The sequence below is a fragment of the Oreochromis niloticus genome, linkage group LG23 (assembly GCF_001858045.2).
Source record: "Oreochromis niloticus isolate F11D_XX linkage group LG23, O_niloticus_UMD_NMBU, whole genome shotgun sequence".
Lineage (NCBI taxonomy): Eukaryota > Metazoa > Chordata > Actinopteri > Cichliformes > Cichlidae > Oreochromis > Oreochromis niloticus.
The window spans coordinates 23,320,177-23,340,818 of record NC_031986.2 but is presented as its reverse complement, the minus strand read 5'-3'; the positions used below and the strand labels follow the sequence as shown (position 1 = coordinate 23,340,818).

General features: G+C 40.7%; 2 protein-coding genes across 6 annotated transcripts; one reads left to right on the top strand and one right to left on the bottom strand.

Annotated features, from left to right (window-relative positions):
* The first annotated feature begins 793 nt into the window (after positions 1–793).
* On the top strand, positions 794–4,825 carry inha (inhibin subunit alpha). Its single transcript, XM_003453174.5, has 2 exons — positions 794–1,299; positions 3,870–4,825. Exons 1-2 carry the CDS (start codon positions 1,002–1,004, stop codon positions 4,610–4,612), a joined length of 1,041 nt encoding a protein of 346 aa, XP_003453222.1. The 5' UTR covers positions 794–1,001; the 3' UTR covers positions 4,613–4,825.
* Positions 4,826–5,836: 1,011 nt separating this feature from the next.
* LOC100700497 (gap junction gamma-1 protein) lies at positions 5,837–14,568 on the bottom strand. 5 transcript variants are annotated; one of them, XM_019352017.1, is made up of 6 exons: positions 14,185–14,568; positions 11,513–11,652; positions 9,730–10,001; positions 9,415–9,640; positions 8,573–9,310; positions 5,837–7,459 (listed from the first exon to the last, which is right to left on the bottom strand). In XM_019352017.1, the coding sequence occupies exons 3-6, from the start codon at positions 9,967–9,969 to the stop codon at positions 7,446–7,448; spliced, it is 1,218 nt and encodes a 405-aa protein (XP_019207562.1). In that variant the 5' UTR covers positions 9,970–10,001; positions 11,513–11,652; positions 14,185–14,568; the 3' UTR covers positions 5,837–7,445. The 5 variants fall into 5 exon arrangements, with proteins under 5 accessions (XP_019207562.1, XP_025758688.1, XP_013131798.1 ...); XM_025902903.1 differs by lacking the exon at positions 14,185–14,568 and adding an exon at positions 13,972–14,178; XM_013276344.3 differs by lacking the exon at positions 11,513–11,652.
* Positions 14,569–20,642: the final 6,074 nt, after the last annotated feature.

Here is a 20,642-nt window from a genome sequence, read left to right as displayed (position 1 = left end):
CCCACCTAGCAATGCACCATGTGGCAAATTTAATGTCAGATATCTGCCATTTCTGCAAGACTTTGTGGAAAACACTTGAATTTTCCCTTATTGCTTATTTTAAAAGTTTGACTGTTGAAAAAAGATCTCTCCTATCCTGCTTCAGGATTAAGTCCACAAGTTTAAGGTGCACTACTCTTTAAGCTCCTCGGTGGGCTAGGATGGGTTTTCATTCTATTCATCATTTCACAGATTTGGTTGTACTTTCACATCTTAACATTTGCTCAAAATAAAAGCTCTACTGATTGAAAATATGTCTATTTTAAAAGAAAACTACTGTGAAAATTTGCTTTTAGGCCCATTTAAAGGTTATAAATTGTCCTCAAATGAAAACCATGAAAAACATTTTCCCAGACAGGGATTCAAGGCCAGTCAGATAAAGAGGCGCAGACAAAGGCATTTTGTTTTTAACAGGTGTGTGTGTGTGTGTGTGTGTGTGTGTGTGTGTGTGTGTGTGTGTGTGTGTGTGTGTGTGTGTGTGTGTGTGCAACATGGAAGCAAAACATACAGAAATCTGAGAGGAGGAATGTCTTGACAGATGCCTAAATTTAATTCACATCAAATTAAAAAACAGAAGTTTATATTTCTGCCGTGTATTTGTTTTTATCTGCATGCTGAAGATTTAAGTCAACCAATCTACCCAAAAACAGCTGAGTAGGACAAAGAAGCAGACGGAGACACATTCCCCTGTTACTGTGTGTAACATCCAATCCGTCAAGGTCACTCTTTGTTATCTTCCATTTGTTTCACCAGCAGAATGCCTTACTTCACAGACTTCCCTCAGAGGCAGATAGCACGCAGAGACAAAACAAATATGTTAGAAAACAGGGAAAGCAACAGGAGGGAATCCATTTTCTAGAGGCAACCAGACAAACAAGGCAGACTCTGAAACTGTAAAAATAGTTGCGCCTACTTTAAGGATTTTTTTTTTCCTCCCATCAAGAGTTTCAAAATATATAGTCATGGTGTCCTGTGCTGCCCTCATCCTGGGTCCTCTTTGGATCCATGGTCTGATTCAAGCTTGCATGGGTGAGGAGCTGTCCCGTGGGGCTGTGCTATCCTGGTTCAAAGTACGGGTTCTGGAGGGTCTCGGGCTCGAAGAACCCCCTCTGACGCTGCAAGGTCCCGATGCAGATAGGTTACTTCCTGATACGAGGCACCTGCACCAGAGGGCCCACAGGACAAGCAGAACATCATGGGTTAATCCTCAAACCCGTCCGAACCAGGAATCATCTCAAATAATTCTGTTCCCGGGTTCAGGTGAGAAGTTCTTTTCCACTTATCTATTTGAGTGGAGTGAGTGTAAAACTCCACACAAGTCTTTAAATCGATCAACAGGTCAAAATGTACTCTTACAAATAAAACAGTATACGGATACATTTTGACTTTAAGTTTTAATAGATCGTATTCTAAATGAAAACCATATGGATGCCATTATTTGCAAAATTTTCCTGCAACATTTCCTTGCAAAGTTTAGTATTTGTGTATTATAGATGGTTATATATATTTTTACTTCTTTTAACATCCATTAATATACATTTGTACTAGTAGTAAAAAAAAAAATATGATGAGCAGCAGAATTGCATTTATCCAAATGCCAGGTAGTAAGATAGTGAGATACACTGATTAATCAAAATTATGTGATAGTATTAAGGGTGGTAGGATCAAATAAGTGTAAACTTCATCCTACTCATTTTCAAGCATCTAAGTTGTGTAAAATATAGAGACATTCACAACAACTCAGTATATTTACTTTGGTTTTTTTTTTCCTGTTTACAATGTATTCTGCTATTTTAGATATATTTACATGTTCCAAATAAAACAATTAATAGTTAGATAGACAGATATGTGATTTAGTCTTTCTGTCCTTAGACAGGGTGATGTCCAAAGTCTGTCCCGGGCCAATCACGGCACTAAATCAGATTTTATGTGGCCCCTCGCTCCTTCCTTAAAACGTATTAGTTATGGCCCGCTCCCACAAACAGAATCAATAATGTGTAATGTTCTCATTTCACCTCATGGTGGCAGCGCCATCTGTCTTTTATAAACTCTGCGTCGCAACCAACATAGAGTGTATACAAGTTTCAAAAACTCACAAAATACACACAAAAGTAAGTCTTGTTTAAAATTAACCTGAGCTACTGATATTCATCACCTTCACTGAAGTTCCTCAAGCTTTATGTTATATTACTCTCCGTATGTGAATGAAAAGTCGATTTATTTTGTTAGCCTTTGAACACACCTGATCACCTTTAATGATAATTCTTGTCTAATTGAAAATAAAATAGAACGCCTCAAAAAAAGGGTGAAACGGATTGTTGGCTCTAAAGTTTCCATTAATAATTATGGGATTTTTGGAAAAAAGTTTGTCAGTGCTGTTTATCCATTACTGTTATAGTGTGCGTTGCAACCTCAGAGACATTAGTTTTAAATATATTTGCCTTCTCTAAAATGTAATGGAACTAATGGCACTCGCTCTGAAGTGCTGTCTGCCAAGGTGGCTCGCTCCCTGGACAGTATTTATTTCAAACAAAATTCATTGTGTTTTCTTTGCGCTTTTTCTAAAGGTACTTTAATTTTTTAGTGCAGTAAAAACAAGTGAAAAGTGGAGGCTTTTGTTAATTACTCTGATTAAACCCATTTTAACATACTTGACATAATTCTGAGCACTTATTTATTTATATGTGTTATAAACAAATGCTTAGTAATAAATATCAAGTGATTGCAAGTTTTATTTGCAAGTTTAAAAGAAAAATACAGGAAAATAGTACATGTCATAATAGTATAACAGTACTTAGCATAGTATCATACCAGTAAGTGTGGTCAGAGTGGAAACCTCTTGTCATTTTAAATGGTTCTTGTTAGCATTATTAACACTTTGACCTTCAGATCAATCAAACTTGACCTTAAAGGAGAGGTCAGAGGTCAAATGTGGCATAATGTTTACATCTTTATATGGTACTTTCTATATGTTGACACACCACACTTGTAAGAATCATAGTTTTTAAGTCATAAGGCTTTTTATCAATTTTTCAACCAATAAATCATTAAGCTGACCTTGAAGACAATGGTGCATTTAAGCCAAATTTTAATGGATTGTTAACATGATCCCACTTTACACTCCTGCAAAGTTTTATCAGAATTCATTCAACTGTTTAGGCCATTGTTTTTACAGACATAGTGGCATGCATGCACACAAACACTACTAGAAACACAACCTCCTAGGTGGTAACAATGCTTAAATTTCAGTGCTGCATATTGTAATGCAGCCTTACTTATATTTATGTTGCAGTAAACTGGGAGATATGTGTACTTTATCTGCAACACTTAATTTTTATAAACTTAACTCATGTTTAGACACATTAACTACATGTAGGAAAGAAATAAAGCCAACACGATGCAGTTTTTTAAATAATAAAAGGCAAGTAGAAAACAAGTTTTTTTTAATAAATGTGTGTAGATGGGGCATGTGTAATTTGGGGTTTAACTTAACCATCAAAGAATAACCTTATGCTGGGCTGAAATAAACATGTTAGTGTCCTCTCAGGTTGAAAGAAGTTCATGCTCAATCCAAATTAGTAAGCATACCTGTCAGTGTCCTGATGCATGCTGAATCATCCAGGTAAGGAAATCCGGACGTAGCGTTTTCAGTGGGAGAAACGTTTCGTCACTCGGCCCAGTAGCTTCTTCAGTGACTGTGATGCGCTGTACACATCTTCATCACCACTGTTCACTGTGAAGAATTTCACTTTGTGTTTAGAGATGAAAGAAAGTGTTGAGTAGGCTAACAGATGTTTTTTTTTTTTTTTTTATCTGATGTCTCCCTGCAGACTGTACCAAATCGGACTCAGCTCAGAGAGAAACTGCAAACAGACATATGACATATTACTTCCAGCCCTCCATCAACAGCCAGGACACTGTAGTCACATCAGCCCACTTCTGGTTCTTTGCAGGCGAAGCAGTCACAGCTAACTCCTCTGCCCAGCTTTTCATTGTAACCACAGCACTAGAACTACTCCAGGCAGCGGAGGCTCCATCAAAGTCAAGCTCTGATGGATGGACCACCTACCATCTGGAGCAAAACCTGCTGGCCCTCGTCGCCGAAGGCCCCTTTCTTCTTCAGGTCCGCTGTCCAGCCTGTCAGTGCCACGCGGGAGAACCAGACAAGATGCCCTTTCTTCACCTCCATGTTCAACCTCGTGGACCTTCCCGGTCACCCCGCAATGCAGCAGTGACCATTCCCTGGTCTCCCTCTGCCATCTATCTTCTGCAGCGCCCCTCTCAGGAGAGGCCTCTACACAGCGACTGCCACCGAGCAGAGATCGACATCAGCTTCGAGGAGCTGGGGTGGGACAACTGGATCGTCCATCCGAAAGTGCTGACGTTTTACTACTGTCACGGAAACTGCTCGGGTGGGGATCGAATCACTGCAATGTTGGGGATCACTCAGTGTTGCGCTCCCGTCCCGGGGACCATGAGGTCCCTGAGGATCACCACGACATCTGATGGTGGATACTCATTCAAGTATGAGACCTTGCCTAACATTATACCTGAAGACTGTACATGTATCTGAACATCAGACCTTAAAGGCCAGTTCACCCAAATAAAAGATTTCAGTTTACTTACAAGTCAGTTGAAATTTGATTATTGTTCTTATTAAACTTTCTTTTGTCTTATTCACCTACAATTTTGTCCTGATTGTTCTTTAGTTTGGGTGTGTGCAACATAAGCCTCAAAACAGATTGTACTTTATATGTGAACCTTGATTAAAGTGTTATTTAGCAGGTTTTGTTTGTTTAATGTGTTGTTTTCACCCTTTCACTGGTACTACTTCGTGTACCACACATCAATATTCAACACACAGTCATACAAGGAAGTGTAAGATACAGTTCTATATGTGCTAAAAATGAAAGTCACTCAAATTTAAGATACTTTTTCTAGGAACACTTTAACCACCATCAATTAAAGTCCTTACTGATGTAAATTAAATAAATTGAACATTGTAAAAATGGCTAATGACATGATCACCTTTTAAGAGCTGTTAAAATTTCCTTGTTTAATTTATCTATTGAGTTCTATACATCTGTTCCTTCCCACATAACTTCGATTCGCATATTTGCTATAACTAATTTTTTGGATATGTATGCACATTATTTAAAACTCAATTCATACCTGATGAAGACTTGGTCGATATGTTTGTTTTGCTTCCTGAATTAATCCAGAAATCCCCCCCCCCGCGAGCGCCTCTGAAACTCTTAATTTGTGGATTTCGAGGGATTTCATTTTCATTTATTTTAGCATACCACATAAAAAGGTAAATAGATTTGTTATGTATCAATAACATCACCATCAATTAGGAAATGGCCAATTTAACAAGTAAATCATGAGACAATTAGAACAAATATTTAGGAGAGAATGGGAAAATCTGGTTCTTCCCTTATTGGGGCACTGAAATATTTATTTATTTATTTATTTTTTTTATATAAACCAAACCAAAGTGACATACTGAAATAGCTCATTTAAACCCCTTTTGTTTAGCCATTTCTTGATTAATCCTGTGGAGGGCATAGTAGGCCTGCTTTAAAACCCATCATTTTACCTTAAACAGTATGACTGACCAATAATTACTTACCCTGTAGATGTCAGGGTAACTAACAGATGTCACTTGTTTTTACAATCCAATAAATTTTCATTTTAATTGAGATAAATTAACATGTTAATACATATTGAGCAGACTGCAATTCAACCACAGGTTTAAACAATTATTAAAAAAAAAAAAAGAAATCAAGGACAGGAGTAAACCATTTCAAATATATTTATTTACTCTGAAGACAAAATAATCTCTACAGTTACAATAACTACAAAACTTGCAATAGAAAAAAAAAAAAAGTACTATACTCAAACTTGAATGTCGTACCTCGTAATAAGTAGCAAAACTGGAAGTGAGATGATTATAAGAATACAGCAACAGCTCTTTGGCGATCTGCACTTTGTTTTCCAGGATATAAAACCGACTATGAAAACGTTTCAACTGTATGAATACTGAAAGCTACTGAACACACAAAAGAAAAAAGAAAAAAAAAAAAAAAAAAAAAAAAAAAAAAAGGAAGGAATGAATCTCACGGTGAGTTGAAGATTACATGTTTACATGGCACCAGGCTGTGCGTCAGCAAACTGTCATCCTTTCCTCAGCTTGGCTTTTCTTCCTCCTCCTTTCCCGGGATGCACAAAGGCATCCGTGTTTCAGCACGAAGGAGAAAGAGGTTGCATGTCAAGGACGGAAAATATGTCTCACTAAAGAAGAATGTAAATTTCTAAAGACAAGGGTGGAATTACATGTTTGACAGTGCCCCAGAAGACAGATGTTTCTAGCCAGTTAGCATGAAAAACCACAAAAAGTGAATTTATTTTCCAACTTTCTGCCCCAATGAACACTAAATATTTGTTTTAGAACATAATTTAGGAAAGGATTAACATTGAAATGCTGAGGTGGTATTTGCATGACAACACTTCCTTCTACAGAAATGTCACTAGCCTACAGCGTTTGGTCAAAAAAACAAAACAAACAAAAAAAAACTTAAAGGCCGGTAAAATAAAATGATTGTACAAAGATGATTGTTGGAAATGTGTGGAACGGTTCCTGTTGATTAAGAATTCAAGCATTTCCCAGGTAAATATTTCTGGCTGATTTGGGTAAATAGACTTTGAAAAGAAATGGAAAAAAATATATCTGTCAAACATTTCTGAAGTGGAATGACTTCTGGCTAATACACCAATAATTCCCAACATTTAAATTAAAGATGACTCATCCAGTACAGGTTAAGCGCCACTTACCAAGCTTCTCCACATACTCAAAAACATTACATAACACAAGGTCATGTTTAAGATTTGAGGCCAATAAGCTTCAACCAAGTGAGACATCAACATTCAGAAACAAAAACCAAAAAAAACAAAAAAAACAAAAAACAACCAACCCCTCTTGTGAACCAAACAAAAAGAGAAAGAAAAAAAAATACACTCAGCTGAAGCTTACAATAATCCTTGCGTGGTCTTAAATGGACAGGTTATTGCAATGCAACAAAAAACAGATGACGAAGGAACATGGGGTAGACGAGGTCTAGCCAAAGGCACAGTCAAAGTTTGGATGTAGGTCGGCAAGCTTTCAAGTTTAGAGTCGTGGAAATTAACCATTTGTCGCAACACAGCTCGGTCAGCATTTCTTTGTTTTCAACTGACCTCTAATACTGAAAGGCACATTTCTCTCATCCCCACACACAAACACACGCACACACATTACACACACTTTGGTCTCCCTCAGTGGTCTGACTGCATTCCCATATGTGCTTCCCCCATGTGTTTAAGGCCAGTAGGAATGAAAGGACAGACGTTTGAGGCAGGAAGCACGCTCAGGCATGTATCCCTAGAAGATAAAGAGACCAGAGATTATTAAGCTTGCATGTTCACTTAAAATTGATTTTTTTCCTGATGTTTTTAGGTCAAACCAAAGTAGGAAATAAACCACAAAAAATAAATATTAATCTGACATAAAGTCCAAAGTTAAGCCTGTATTTACATAATCGGCTGGAAGTCGAAAGATTCAATATTCTTCTCTGGCTTCCATGTGCCAAATATTAAGGTTTGTGCCATCCTTGAATTTTAGAGTGCTGACTGGGCAAAATTTCAAGCAACTAAATGATGGAAAGCCAACAATGAAGGGTTGGATCTCTACAACTGCAGTTCCTCCAATGGCCACTTGAGGCTCATTAAAAAAAAAGAAAAAAAAAAAAAGAAAAACCCACACACTATTCCAAGTCACGATAGGACTACTTAATTGTTTTAATACCACTTTGGTGCAAGAAGACGGCTGTAGTTGGCAGCCATTATCATCATAATGATGCAATCACCTGGTAAATAATTACTTTGTACAGTTAACTGTACTCACAACCTGTTATAGTCTGTGCTTCAGTCTGCTAAGTTAAAATCTAATAATATATCTGTAGGTCACTTAGAAGCTAACCCGGACTGGGCAATGCACCCCTAAATTCCATATGCAGCTTTCCAACCAAACTTGCTAGGCTAGCATTAGCTAATACCTTAACACTCCACCATCTTGCCCAAATATGGTCACTTCAGTCTTAAGACAAGCAAGATGGCAGCAGCCATAAAGCTAAAGTTGAGGCTTCAAAATGCAAACCCACAAACCAGTGGGTGAGGTCACTGTGGCTACATGTTTCACAGAGTCTATGATTTTAGCTGATTAATCACATCTTCCAGCCCTAATTTATTTATAGAAAAAGTACTTTTATATGCTGGCAATACTCCTCTTCCAAATATTTTCTCCATGGTTTAGAGCTGCAACTAATTTTCTTCAATTTTTAACAGTCCAAAACCCAAATGATGTTAATTTACAGTTATACAAAACAGAAGAGTGGCAAACCCTTACTTTTGAGAAACCTGAACCACATTTAGCTGAATGGTTGGCCTTTTATATAAATAAATGATTTGGTTTTGATTATTTAAGGCTGAACTCTACCTCCTGGTTCATCTGTGTCAAATTCAGTGTGTCGAATGGAGGCCCGAGCGTCTTCTTTACCTTTCTCGCTCGCCTCTCCTTGCTTCTCCTGGGCAAAATTGAGACGGTTCTGCTCTGCAGCAGTCTGTGCCGCTGTGTTCACCTCTGGGCTGCTGCTGCGTGAAGGACTTCCTTCATCCACCTGGTAGGCAAGGTCCAGGTGCTGCTGGGCCAACCTCAGGTGTCTTCTCAACCGCTCCAGCTCCCTGGACGAGGGGCCCTCATCCCCAATACTCTCTCGCCCGGAATCACCCATTGGCAAGTCCCTCAGCTCTTTCATTTTCTCCTTTTTCATGGTGGCGTGGTATCCTGGTGGAGCTGTAGGCATGGAGCGTGAGGCCGGTGGACGGGAGGTGCGTGTGTTGAGGGTGGCCCGCCTACGGAAAGTGTCACGGATGCTGCCGATACCCAAATGGATGATTTCCAGGATGGTGAGGAGAAGGCAGAGAAAGGACACGACGTACATCACCAGCAGGAAGATAGTCTTCTCTGTGGGACGGGAAACAAAGCAGTCCACCGTGTGCGGGCACGGAGAACGAGTGCAGACGTAGGAGGGTATTACCTCGAAGCCGTACATAATATACTGCCCGAAAAGGAAGGCCACCTCAAAGGCAGAGCGCCACAGCAGTTGGCACACATAGACTTTCATCAGGCCGTCACGCAAGATCCGCCGGCGACCATCATGTTTTTTCTCTGAGCCTTGAAAACAGAAACATTAGAATCCAACTTAGTATCAAGCTGGGGTTGTAATCTATTAGACAGAACATTAAAGATGCTTTGTGAAAGACGTACTGCTGCCCTACTTTGTTCTGCTTTGTCTGTCTTTTCTGGTTCAATCTCTTCAGCAATCATTGGGTCTTCTTCTCCGTTGTCCTCTACCTCTTCATAGTCCCTCGCAGCCCCACGCTTGATGATTGGCATCCTCTTCTTCCGCTTTGGGCCCGGCCGAAAGTCCGTCTCTTCCATGCGGGCGATCTTGTGCATGGCAAATCCAAGGTACATTATGGTTGGGGTGGTGATCATGATCACCTGGAGGTAAACGTATACATGTTGACATTAACAGTACTGTTTTGTGTGAGTAAAGTAAACACCGACAGCCTTCTTTTGCTAGAGCTCACCTGGAAGATCCAGAATCTGACATGTGAGAGCGGCGCAAATGCATCATAGCACACGTTCTCACAACCAGGCTGCTGTGTGTTGCAGACAAATTTACTCTGTTCATCATAGTAGATGGTTTCGCCGCCAACGGCCGTCAGCACAATGCGGAAGATGATGAGCACAGTCAGCCAGACCTTGCCCACGAAGGTGGAGTGGTTGGATATCTCATCCAGCAGACGGGTTAGAAAGCTCCAACTCATGGTGCCAAGGTGATCGGAGCCCTAAGTTAGCTCTGGGTTCAAAACAAAAGCATGAGACTGAGAAGTGACGGGAAAACTTCGTTTTGTATTCATAAAATCAAAGTGAGCAAGAACAGCAGCCTGTGAATCTGTGGGGTTTGTGCAGGTCTCTTATTTTAGGATCACAGCAACTAAAAGAAGCTTTTGTGGACAGATGGTCATACAGCAGATGTTTATCATTAAATATGAAACAATTAGCTGAATAATTATGGGCTGATCCACAGAAATGTAATCAAACTATTTCAATAACAGTTTATTTTTCTTAAATGGGTGGAAAATATAATCACAGTTTCTAGCTGCTCGAATATCAGTACAGTTTGTTTCCCCGAGACCTTTACACAGTTTGTGTTTATATAGTTTTGCTTGACAAAATATTACATTTACAGACGTCTGATTTCAGGGGAGAAAAAAATTAAAATAATAGGAATGCCTTGTTGAGTGCCCACAGCAGATAAGATGTTTTGTATGCTGGAGGGGACAAAAACAAAACATCCAAGCAGTGTGATGACTTTAAACAATAAAGCTAATTCACAATTTTCACATCCTTGTTAAAGGACCTCTGTATGTACTGAAAATAGACGTTTTGAGCTCTTATTCAATTAAGTTAAATATTTAAGCATTACTTCAACTGAAAGTCACTAGAAGAAACCAAATGATAAGCTTTCACACCCAAAAGGAGATTAAAAACCATGCGTTTGGAAATGCAGGCATTCCAAAAAAGTCTCCACAACAAATCTTAAATAAATAAATAAACAAAAGCCACACATTTGGTGTGAAGTTACACGAGGCCCTCTCAGACATACAGGTCTTTAAAATGTGAATCAGTCAGAGTGCACTAGTCCCTAGCAGCATTTTGGTGATCCAACATTCTTACACCTCACTGCCACGCCAAGCTGGAGATGCTTAATCAGAATCAAAGAGGCAACTGGCAAGTTGCAGCTCGCTCTGAGGAGACCTGCTGTGGCTCCAGGCTGCAGGAATTACGATATTAAAGCAGTGACTAGATCTAGGAATTTGCTCTCCAACTCAGCGCCAGAAACTATTCTTTTAAATTCCTTCAAGTGTGGCAAATACTCAAAAAGCAGCAAAAAGTCTTACAGCAGTGGCTGTAAGCTTTAGCAGCCAGCTGGAAATAAAATTTAGACTTGATGTGGCAGTTTAATAACTGATCAAGATAAGATTAGCTTTGTGTTTTTCCCCTCCAATTCTGGCTAAAGCCTGACTGAACTCCATTTCAAAACACATCCTAGATCAGTCTATTCTGGTTAAAGAATAGCCTCATCACAAACAGGGCACCAGACACACTGTAAAAGATATAAACGCCACCATAACTTTATTTCCAAACACATTTGATTGAAACCAACACAGAGGGGGAGGAGGATGAGAAAAAGGGACTCTATGAACCGCTCGTCTTTACAATTACACTTTTAGACCACAGGGTGTAGCAAAGAAAATAAGCAGCATTTCATGACTCATTGCAACAGCATCAGCCTTTAGCCATTACAGGCATCTGTAGGCTTGTCTCCTCAGATTAGTGTTTGACACTCAGGCGCATTGTTCATCATCCAGTCCTCTGCGAAATCCTTCTTTTCCAACCCTGGCACCTGACGATGAAAAATGGTTAGTGACTTGCCCGAGCCTGACCTGCGTAATGGAAAAATATTCCACAAAAAAAAAAAAAAAAAAAAAAAAAAATATATTAACAAGGCCTTAGTCTCACGAGACTAAGCCACACCAAAGCTATGAAAACTTCCAGACAGTAAAAATTGTGGGCCCTGAAATCATCCCCTCAGATTTCGAACTGCAACAGCGTCGCCCTGAATCTAGAACTAAATTTTGAAAACAAAAAATTACAAGCTTCATCTACCAAAGAAGGGGATCACACTCACATCCCTGGGAAATGTACACTTTGGTTTGCTAAAACTGACAAATTTGACTGTGGGAAAAGAGAAAAAAAAAAAAAAAAAAAAAGCAAACACAAGACAAGTCCAGTTGCCTGGTGACATCCGTTTTACCCTCAACGCAGTGTTACAAAACCCACCTTTAGATGGCACATTAGCCAAGAGGTCTTAGAGCAGGAGAGAAAAGGCTGCTGCTGAAATTTAAAAGCCTCTTTCTGGCATTCATTCAGCGAGGCAGACTTATCCCTTTAAACCTCCGCCCCGAGGGCAGCACTGCCTTTGGTTTCCTCCACTGAAACTTGTTCTTGCATTGCAACAGTTTGGCCTAAGTATGTATTGAGGACATGACCGGATATGCAGAATACCGCAGACAGACCAAAAGCATCTCTCAAGCAATGAAAGGCACGAGCAGGCTGACCAATAATGGACATCTAATCTCAGTGTAATTAGGAAAAACCTTTAATTAAAAGAAGAAGAAAAGACTCCTCTGCCAAAACAAGAAACCAGAAGCTGAGATTTCAGTTTGACCTCACTGAATTCCAGCTATCAGTTTCTAACCAAGCTTATCAGTCACGTGAACAAGCACCTGGAAAAAGCCAGTGACCTTGCCAGCAGAATTTACGAAGGCGAAGCAGACCTGCCAAACAAGTCAGCACATTTAAAAACATTTTTTATAAATATGCTTTGCGTGCTCTTGCACCATTTCCTAACATCCCGTCCTCCCCCTCAAGAAAAATAAGCTGCAGAAAACAAATGTGTGAGTTTTGCTGAGTGTTTGGTGAATGACAAGAAAAATTTACTGTGTCATCACAGCTATGGTGACATTAAAAAAAGAAAAGAAAAGAAAAACAACAAAGAGAAAAAAAAGGAGGAATGCAATTTTGTGCCACGGGCTCAGAATAGTTTTAAGTTTCCAGCTGTTGTTCACTTTGCACAGGGCTGCTCCAGAGGGGAGTTCAGCTCCTGCTAATGCTCAGGGTCTATTAAGAGTTTCTAGAGGTGCTGAGCTAAAAGAAGTGGGGAGAGGGGGGAAAAAAAAAAAAGTTGAGATAGCAGCAAACGCACAGAATTTACTCATCTCAGAGGGCTTTAGAGCACCCCTTGTTAACACACTGTAAAACTGCCCTCCCCTCCAGATAAAGACACCAAGGAAACCAAACAATCACCTTTCAGCTATACATTTGACTAAGACAAACATGCATCTGGCTCGAGTAAATTGAGCATTTTGTGCCGACTCCTAGATGCACTGAAGACAGCTTTTAAAACAAATACAAACAACAAAAAAAACAGTAGCTTATTTGCTCATGTGGTTTAAACCCAGATTTACTGGCTTTTCTGCTTCAGGACTCACTATGCTCTCCAGGAGTTGTGAGCGGGGTGGGTTGTGGAGAGTTTTTTGGGCAAGGGATCTGGACAGAGGGAAAGTTAACATTCCTGCCTAACCAAAAGCAGAAAGCTGGGATTTTTAGGGTTCAGGGAGCAGACAGAGGGCACATGGACTCCCGATACAGTCCAAGCAGCAGGAGGAGAACCATCCAGCATCTGCAAATGCAAATCACATCTTTTTCTTTGCCGTCTACAACAGAGTTTGACTTTGAGGAGAGCAGGGAGAAAAAATAAATCTAAAGTGGAAAATGGAGTCAATGCACATGATTGATGTCGGTTTGTGTAGCTGGAAGGAAGTTTAAAAGCTCCTCGGTGGAGCTGTTGAAGGCTACGAATACGCTTTGCTGAGTCAGACTGAATTGTTTTGGAAATTGTGGCATTCCTGGAGGAAAACTAAGTCCTGCCAAGCTTCAGTGGGGAAACAAGAATCCTCTTCTTCTTAGAAGATGAAGCCATCAAGTTCAGAGTCTGACTTTACTTCTGAAAGTTCAAAACAGCCATTAGCACAAGAACTGCTCCCTTTAAAAAAAAAGCTTCTATTTACATATAAGAACCTTTTCCTTGCACTGTGTGATCTCATAATGTTGCGAGCTGCACTAATGGTGACGTTCACAAAGTCTCCATGTGTTAAATTTTTCCCCTTAGTCTAAAAACTGACGAATTTAGGAAGACTCACCACTGACACTCCGGCACGTACAGCTTCAAAACTCGCCACGCGGACCTACTCGGGGCATTTAGACTAAACCCTGCTCTTTCAAATAAATAATAAACAAACTTCTCGGGTTCCAAAAAAACAACAACAAAAATACAAACTCCAGTCTGCTTCAGCTAAGCTCCAAAAGGAAAACCAAACGACACTAACTAACTTTTCTCGAGACCAAACACTCACCTTCTGCACTACAATCGGTGCGCAGCTTCTCTCCTTGCGCTTAATTGCTTCACCAGGTTTTTCTAATTAGCGCGCGCGCTCGCTCTCTCACGCCGACCGTCTGCGTCTGCGTCGGAGGCAGCTTTCACTATGAAGCCATTCAGCCCGCGTTGACCCCATGTGTTGGGGTCCCGAACGAGAGCACAAAAGAAAGAGAGGTCTGCGACTCCTGTAGGCTCCTGCTTCCCTCCTCCTCCTCCTGCTGCACCTCCTCCACGTAACTCGGCCCCATTCAAGAACAAGAGGAGGCCCCTCATCTGAAACTTGAGCTGCCCGACTACCGTTCTGCCCTCACGGTGAAGAACCAGGGGAATCCTATAGGTCTTCGCAATGTCCCGGATAAACCGCAGTCTCTATACCGACACGAAAGGTATGTCACAGCAGGGAAGCCACTTGGTATGGAGGCCGAAAAATGCCCAAAATACTGTTTTTTGTTTTTGTTAAGTAATTACAAGAAAATAATATCTCTGGTAAGGCTGTGCAAATATTTCGTGCATTATAAATATTTTTTGCACTTGCCTATTCTTAATGCAAAATGTCAATAACAGTTGCCTCAAGGTAAAGGTAAAGGCCTTACAGTAATACAACAATAGGCCTACTTTTTTTTTTTTTAACCAAGCGAAATCGTTCTGATTTTATGACCAATCAGATTGATGCATTTGGTAACAAGCGTGCTCATAGCTCAACGTGTGCACAGGACTATACAATGATGCAGAGATATAGAAATAGTAAAATAATACAGTTTTACCTCAGGCATAAAGCTAGATGCTGCTCCGAGTCAGTCGGCTCTCTGAAATCATTTCTCTGCCTCTCAGGTGTGGTCCAGCTCTGCGAACAAGATTTCAAACTGCCTCACTGACATCCTGAAATATGTCCAAAAGCAGCCATGATACATCTTCAACTCCTGGATCAAACCATGAAATTCTCCCGGCTGCTGCTTTCTTGTGAAAACTGGCTGAATTCATCATCTCCATTTCTTTTTCTTGTTTAGAGACATCACTTGATTTCAACTCTGTTTTTCTGGTTTACTTTGGGTTTTTTTTAGGACAAATTTTACAATTCCAGCTGAGGAAGTGACAAGCTAACAGTACAGAGCAAATAGCAAACATGTATCTACAGTATTATATGGATCGTGGGATTAAAACACACTTTACCTTCATCTTTTTCTTCCTCACCACATCGATGAACCCTTCATTTCTTTTAAGCGTGTCCTTCACATGTTTTGGTTTCTGTCTGGTCCTGGTCATGCAGCTGTGTCCCCAGAAACACTTAATTTTTGTTTCTATATTATTATTATTATTGTTGTTATTGTTATTAAGCTTTTGAAACATTTTTTTTTTCCCTATTTCTTTTGTGTTTTATGTGCATTGGCAGCCTTTTTCTATATCCTGGTGTTTTCCCAAGTTGCAGTTCATTTGACCTCTCTGAGCCACCGTACAAATGACTGTAATTATTTATCTTTGTAATAAATTTACATAGGTTTTTTTTTTTTTAAGTTAAAATTAAGACATAGTTTACATTTATTTTTTTTCTTTTTGTAAAGCAGCTGTCAAAAATAAAAAAAATAATTGATTAATAAAGCAATCATTTTAATCTGAACATTATAATCTTTATGGACCTTCATAAAGGTGTTCCTAATTACCTGGCACACATTTAAAGGAGGACTCGTGTGAGACAGATTAGCACAGGTCAAAACTGGGGCAGAGATATGCTGGATCCAACCCTTCCCATAACACAGTTCGATAGCATCTCTCATCAGACCCTCATTTCCCGATAAGTGCCCCGTGTCTTTAAAGCTTCACGTCCAGTTCGAAGATCAGTATCTGCGGTTTCTAAACTCTCGTCTGAGATGACATCACTTTGAGAAGCCTTCAAAGCTCGCCGAGAGTCACGGAAGATTAGACAACTGTTACTGATTTTTTGCTGTTTAAAATCATGGAAGGTCCCCTTTAAGTAAGGCCAAAGACACACCACTGGAGACATTTCTTCAGTTCGATTCTTGCTTATCTCTTCACGTTCTTGTTTGTTTTATGCAAAAACAAAAGCACACAGAGTGTAACACTACCACCATAATGTAATAGTTTGTCTTTCTGCTGAGGACCCCTGTATTATCCTCCTCCTGGACCACAGTTTGGCCTGACAGAGCACTGCGTGACTGCAGCTTTTACACGAGGAGGCCCACCATCCAAGAATTTAGTTGACTCGAGCATTCGGCAAAACAACAGATTTCTTGCTGTCATGCACAGTGCAGCTGTAGTGCTCCTGATTTACCAGAGGACCTGAAATGTTTGGAGGAGCCTGTGGGAAGTAGAGTCCGGCCAGATGTCTGCGCCATGGCTCCATCCCAGCTCCCTTTCATACTAACTATCCTCTCCCTGCTTTCATCTGCTGCTCAAATATGGTGTTAGGGAGGCATGAACTCATTCGCCTGCACGTTTTATCCTTTTAAAGTGAATGGGACATATGCAGGATCGCAGAAAATATGACAAGAGACGTGCAGAAAATGACACTGGAGTTAGCTGGTTTCCGACAAACTCATCACAGGGGTTGGCAACGTCTTTGTCGGGGCTCAAAATTCCTGCTGACACCCCTGCAGAGAATATATTAACAGCTTTATTAAGGGAGGGACTCAGTACTAATAAAGAGCACTTTTAATTTCAGCCCACCTGCGTAGTTGTGGCAGTGATTAAGTATCCGCCTCAGATGCTTTGTTGCCTCCCCAAAATATAAACCTTTCTGACATAAATTCATAGCATGCAATCATTATGACTCATGGGTTAGTCAAGGCTGACTTTCTGGGATCATTAATTTCACCACATTGTAAGCCAAAAAACAGAAAACAGGAAAAAAAAAAAAAAAGCAGAAGGGGCTTCAGTATTTCCTCGCAAAGAAGATGGAGGAGGCTCCGATCCTCAGGAAGAAAATGAGCTGTAAAGGAGTTTACAGAGAAACAGAAACAGAAAACGGTTACCACATGGAGAAAGATAATAAAAATGTGAAATGCATGGCTTATTATGGGAATGTGAGTGTGAGCAAAATGCTCCCAGATGCCATATCAGAACCATAAAGTGGAATTAATGATGTACAGTATAACTTCACCATAAATGTTTTATGTGCCTCTCTTCTTTGCTTCCTTCTATTTTTTCTTTAATAAGCTGCTGCTTAAGCTGCTTAAGAACTAGAAAACTCATTACTATAATCAAACTAACAACACCTCCTTAGTATAAGCTCGCAAGTTGTTTCAGTACAGTTCAAATGCTAACATTGTTAGTGCTATTTGAAATCGTCAGATTCCATCTGCACCGAAGCTGCAGTCCTAATGACCTTTAATTGCTTCGCTTCTTTTTAATTTGTGGACTGGGAAAGGAGGAGCTGTAACCTTTCTATGTATCAGCTGGGAACACATTTAAACATCTTAAGCTGCAAGCATCTCTGCTGGTATGCAGCCTCTGCAACTGCACCTGAAATTTAAAAAGTAAATAAAAGGAATCGACCACAAAATATGTTGCTGTTTATTGTTTGAATCAGACTTATAGGAGGAACACTAAACCTGCTGCTCTTCACTGGTTTAGAGGGATCGGGGGGGTTTCCTCAGCCACGTGGCTGCAATTGGAGCTTGTCCAGTGCTTCAACAAGCATGTGCACAGCATATGTAAAACACCAATGACTAAAAAAAATAATTGCACTTTGAAGGTGGTTAACTTTCACAGAGCTGAACCTGAACCAGTGGCGATTCCAGAGTCTGGTGGGGCCCAGGGCACATACTAACAGGGGGCCCCTCCAACCTCTGACTTTATCGTCTTTGTGTTAGAAATGTTTAAATAAATAAATAATGTCATAATTTTTTTGACTGAACTGAAATGAAAAAAGAAACATGGATAACAACATAAGAAGGACTCTTTGGAGTAGAGTGCACTTACAATATAATACATTAAATGTGGAACAATACCGTGGCATTATCAGCCTTTGGAATAGGCACCTTATCTTTCTCTTTGCTGCTGGTGCCACAAAAATAAGTCAGTGATATAGTAAGGGATATAGTATAAGGTACTCATAACAACATGTTAATAACATTAAATTAAAACGTTTTACAGAATTCCTCAAATTCAACTTCTGAACAGTCTTCTTGGGTGTTTACCATCTGTCCATCCATCCATTTTCTGCCACTTATTCAAGTCTAGCTTGTGAGTGTGGCAGTCTAAGCAAAAAGGTCCTCCTTCTCCGGCTTTTCCAAGGGGACATCGAAGAGTTCCCAAGCCAGCTAAGAGATGTAATCTCTCCATGTCCTGGGTCCTGTGGCCTCCTCCTCATGGGACATGGCCAGGACAACTTGCCTAGAAGGTGTCCAAGTCAAATTAAATCTCAACTGTGTGGAAGGATAGTAGCTCTACGTTGAGCTCCTGCCTACAGGCAGCATTCAATCTACAGCTTTTCTGTTTTCTTTTGATAGAAGCGATGTAATCGTTCCAATACAGATGATTAAACTAATGTGCACTGTGCCTGCACTGTCCATTTAAGAGTTTTACATAATGAAAAAAATGCAGATTTTAGCACCATGAAACCACAAAGTCTGCATTATCAATACAGAAAATACAATAAGCACACCAGACTGCACATCCAGCACAATAATGTACACATCAGTACAACCTCACCGACCGACCACAGTATGTGAGGACTCAGGGCTGTGTGTCGGACAGGGTCGTCTGCAGTACGGGGGCCCCACAGGGAACGGTTCTGGCTCCGTTCCTCTTCACCATCTACACTGCAGACTTCTCCCACAACTCCACCCAGTGCTTCCTGCAGAAGTTCTCTGATGACTCTGCAATAGTCGGCCTCATCACTGATGGGGACAACAAGGAGTACAGAGGACTGACTCAAGACTTTGTGGACTGGTGCCAGCTGAACTACCTCCAGATCAATGCCAGTAAAACCAAGGAGCTGGTGGTAGACTTCCGCAGGCACAAGCATCCTCCACTGCAACCACTGAACATCCAAGGTATGGACATCGAGGCTGTGGACAGCTACAGGTACCTTGGTGTTCATCTGAACAACAAACTGGACTGGACTCATAACTCAGACGCCCTCTACAGGAAAGGGCAGAGCAGGCTGTACCTGCTGCAGAGACTCAGGTCGTTTGGAGTGGAGGGCCCTCTCCTGAAGACCTTCTATGACTCTGTGGTGGCCTCAGCCATCTTTTATGGTGTGGTCTGCTGGGGCGGCAGCATCTCTGCTGGGGACAGGAAGAGACTGAACAGGCTGATCTGAAGGGCCAGCTCTGTTCTAGGATGCCCTCTGGACCCAGTGGAGGTGGTGAGTGACAGGAGAATGGCGGCTATGCTGTCATCCCTGTTGGACAACATCTCCCACCCCATGCATGAGACTGTGACGGCACTGAGCAGCTCCTTCAGTGGGAGACTGCGGCACCCACGGTGTGGGACGGAGAGATTTCGCAGGTTTTTCCTCCCCACTGCTGTCAGACTCTACAATAAAGACTTTTGCAGCTGATCAAACACACACATCCACACATGTGCAATAAGACTGCTATACGTGCAATTCTTCTTCTGACGAAGTTGTGTTTTTGTATTTTCCTACTCAGTTGTATATAGTATTTGTATTTCTATTTTATTCTATTGTATATAGTATTTTATTTTATTTTATTGTATTTTATTGCACTCCAGTGTTTTCTAATTTCTGCTACATAACTTTGCACTTTTGCTGTAACAAAACAAATTTCCCACCTGTGGGACTAATAAAGGCCATCTTATCTTATCTTATCTTAACTTAGCGTAACTTCTAGTGCCCCGTCCAAATTTCTTTGAATCTAAATTTCATAATTTCCATCAGTTAATTATAAAAATGTGTTGTCTGCTGGGCCAGGGGCCCCCAGCAGTTGCCTACCTTGCCTGGTGGCCTCTGGTTTGGACTCACAGTAAGCTTCACTTTACAGGAACAAGCTCGACAGTTTGGCTTCAAGTGGCTAACGGGAAACATAACATAAACATCCTTAAACAATCAAGACTTGCTTTGAAACCCCAAGCAGAATATTATAATGTGCTGACTTTTCTTCTCTAAATTAAAGTTTGTAGTTTCAAATAACGAGGTCACCATATGTGCAAGTTAATCCCTTCAAAGGCTTCAGTGAGTTCTAAACACTCAGTTTCGGATGGTTGTTTTCTACTCCCAGATCTGTACGACGGTCATCTCAGCCACACATTTGCCTAACACATCAAACATCCCTAGTTTGAGACCGGGAGGCGGCAGAAGTCACTGGGACATTTGTATCACGAGGGACAAGTGTAACTGCACTTTGCGAGAGGCACCCAACTGTAAGACTTAGAGGGAGTGGGAGGGTCCTTTCACACCATTGCACTGGCTCACATTAACCTCAGGACACATTTTAAGATTCTGGTTGTGACTTT

Coding starts and splice junctions, on each gene's coding strand:
- inha (XM_003453174.5), top strand. CDS start 1,002: ATGGTGTCCTGTGCTGCCCTCATCCTGGGTCCTCTTTGGATCCATGGT. Junction 1,300..3,869: donor AATTCTGTTCCCGGGTTCAG/GTGAGAAGTTCT, acceptor GTCTCCCTGCAG/ACTGTACCAAATCGGACTCA.
- LOC100700497 (XM_019352017.1), bottom strand. CDS start 9,969: ATGAGTTGGAGCTTTCTAACCCGTCTGCTGGATGAGATATCCAACCAC. Junction 9,641..9,729: donor TCAGATTCTGGATCTTCCAG/GTGAGCTCTAGC, acceptor GTTTACCTCCAG/GTGATCATGATCACCACCCC. Junction 9,311..9,414: donor GACAGACAAAGCAGAACAAA/GTAGGGCAGCAG, acceptor TCTGTTTTCAAG/GCTCAGAGAAAAAACATGAT.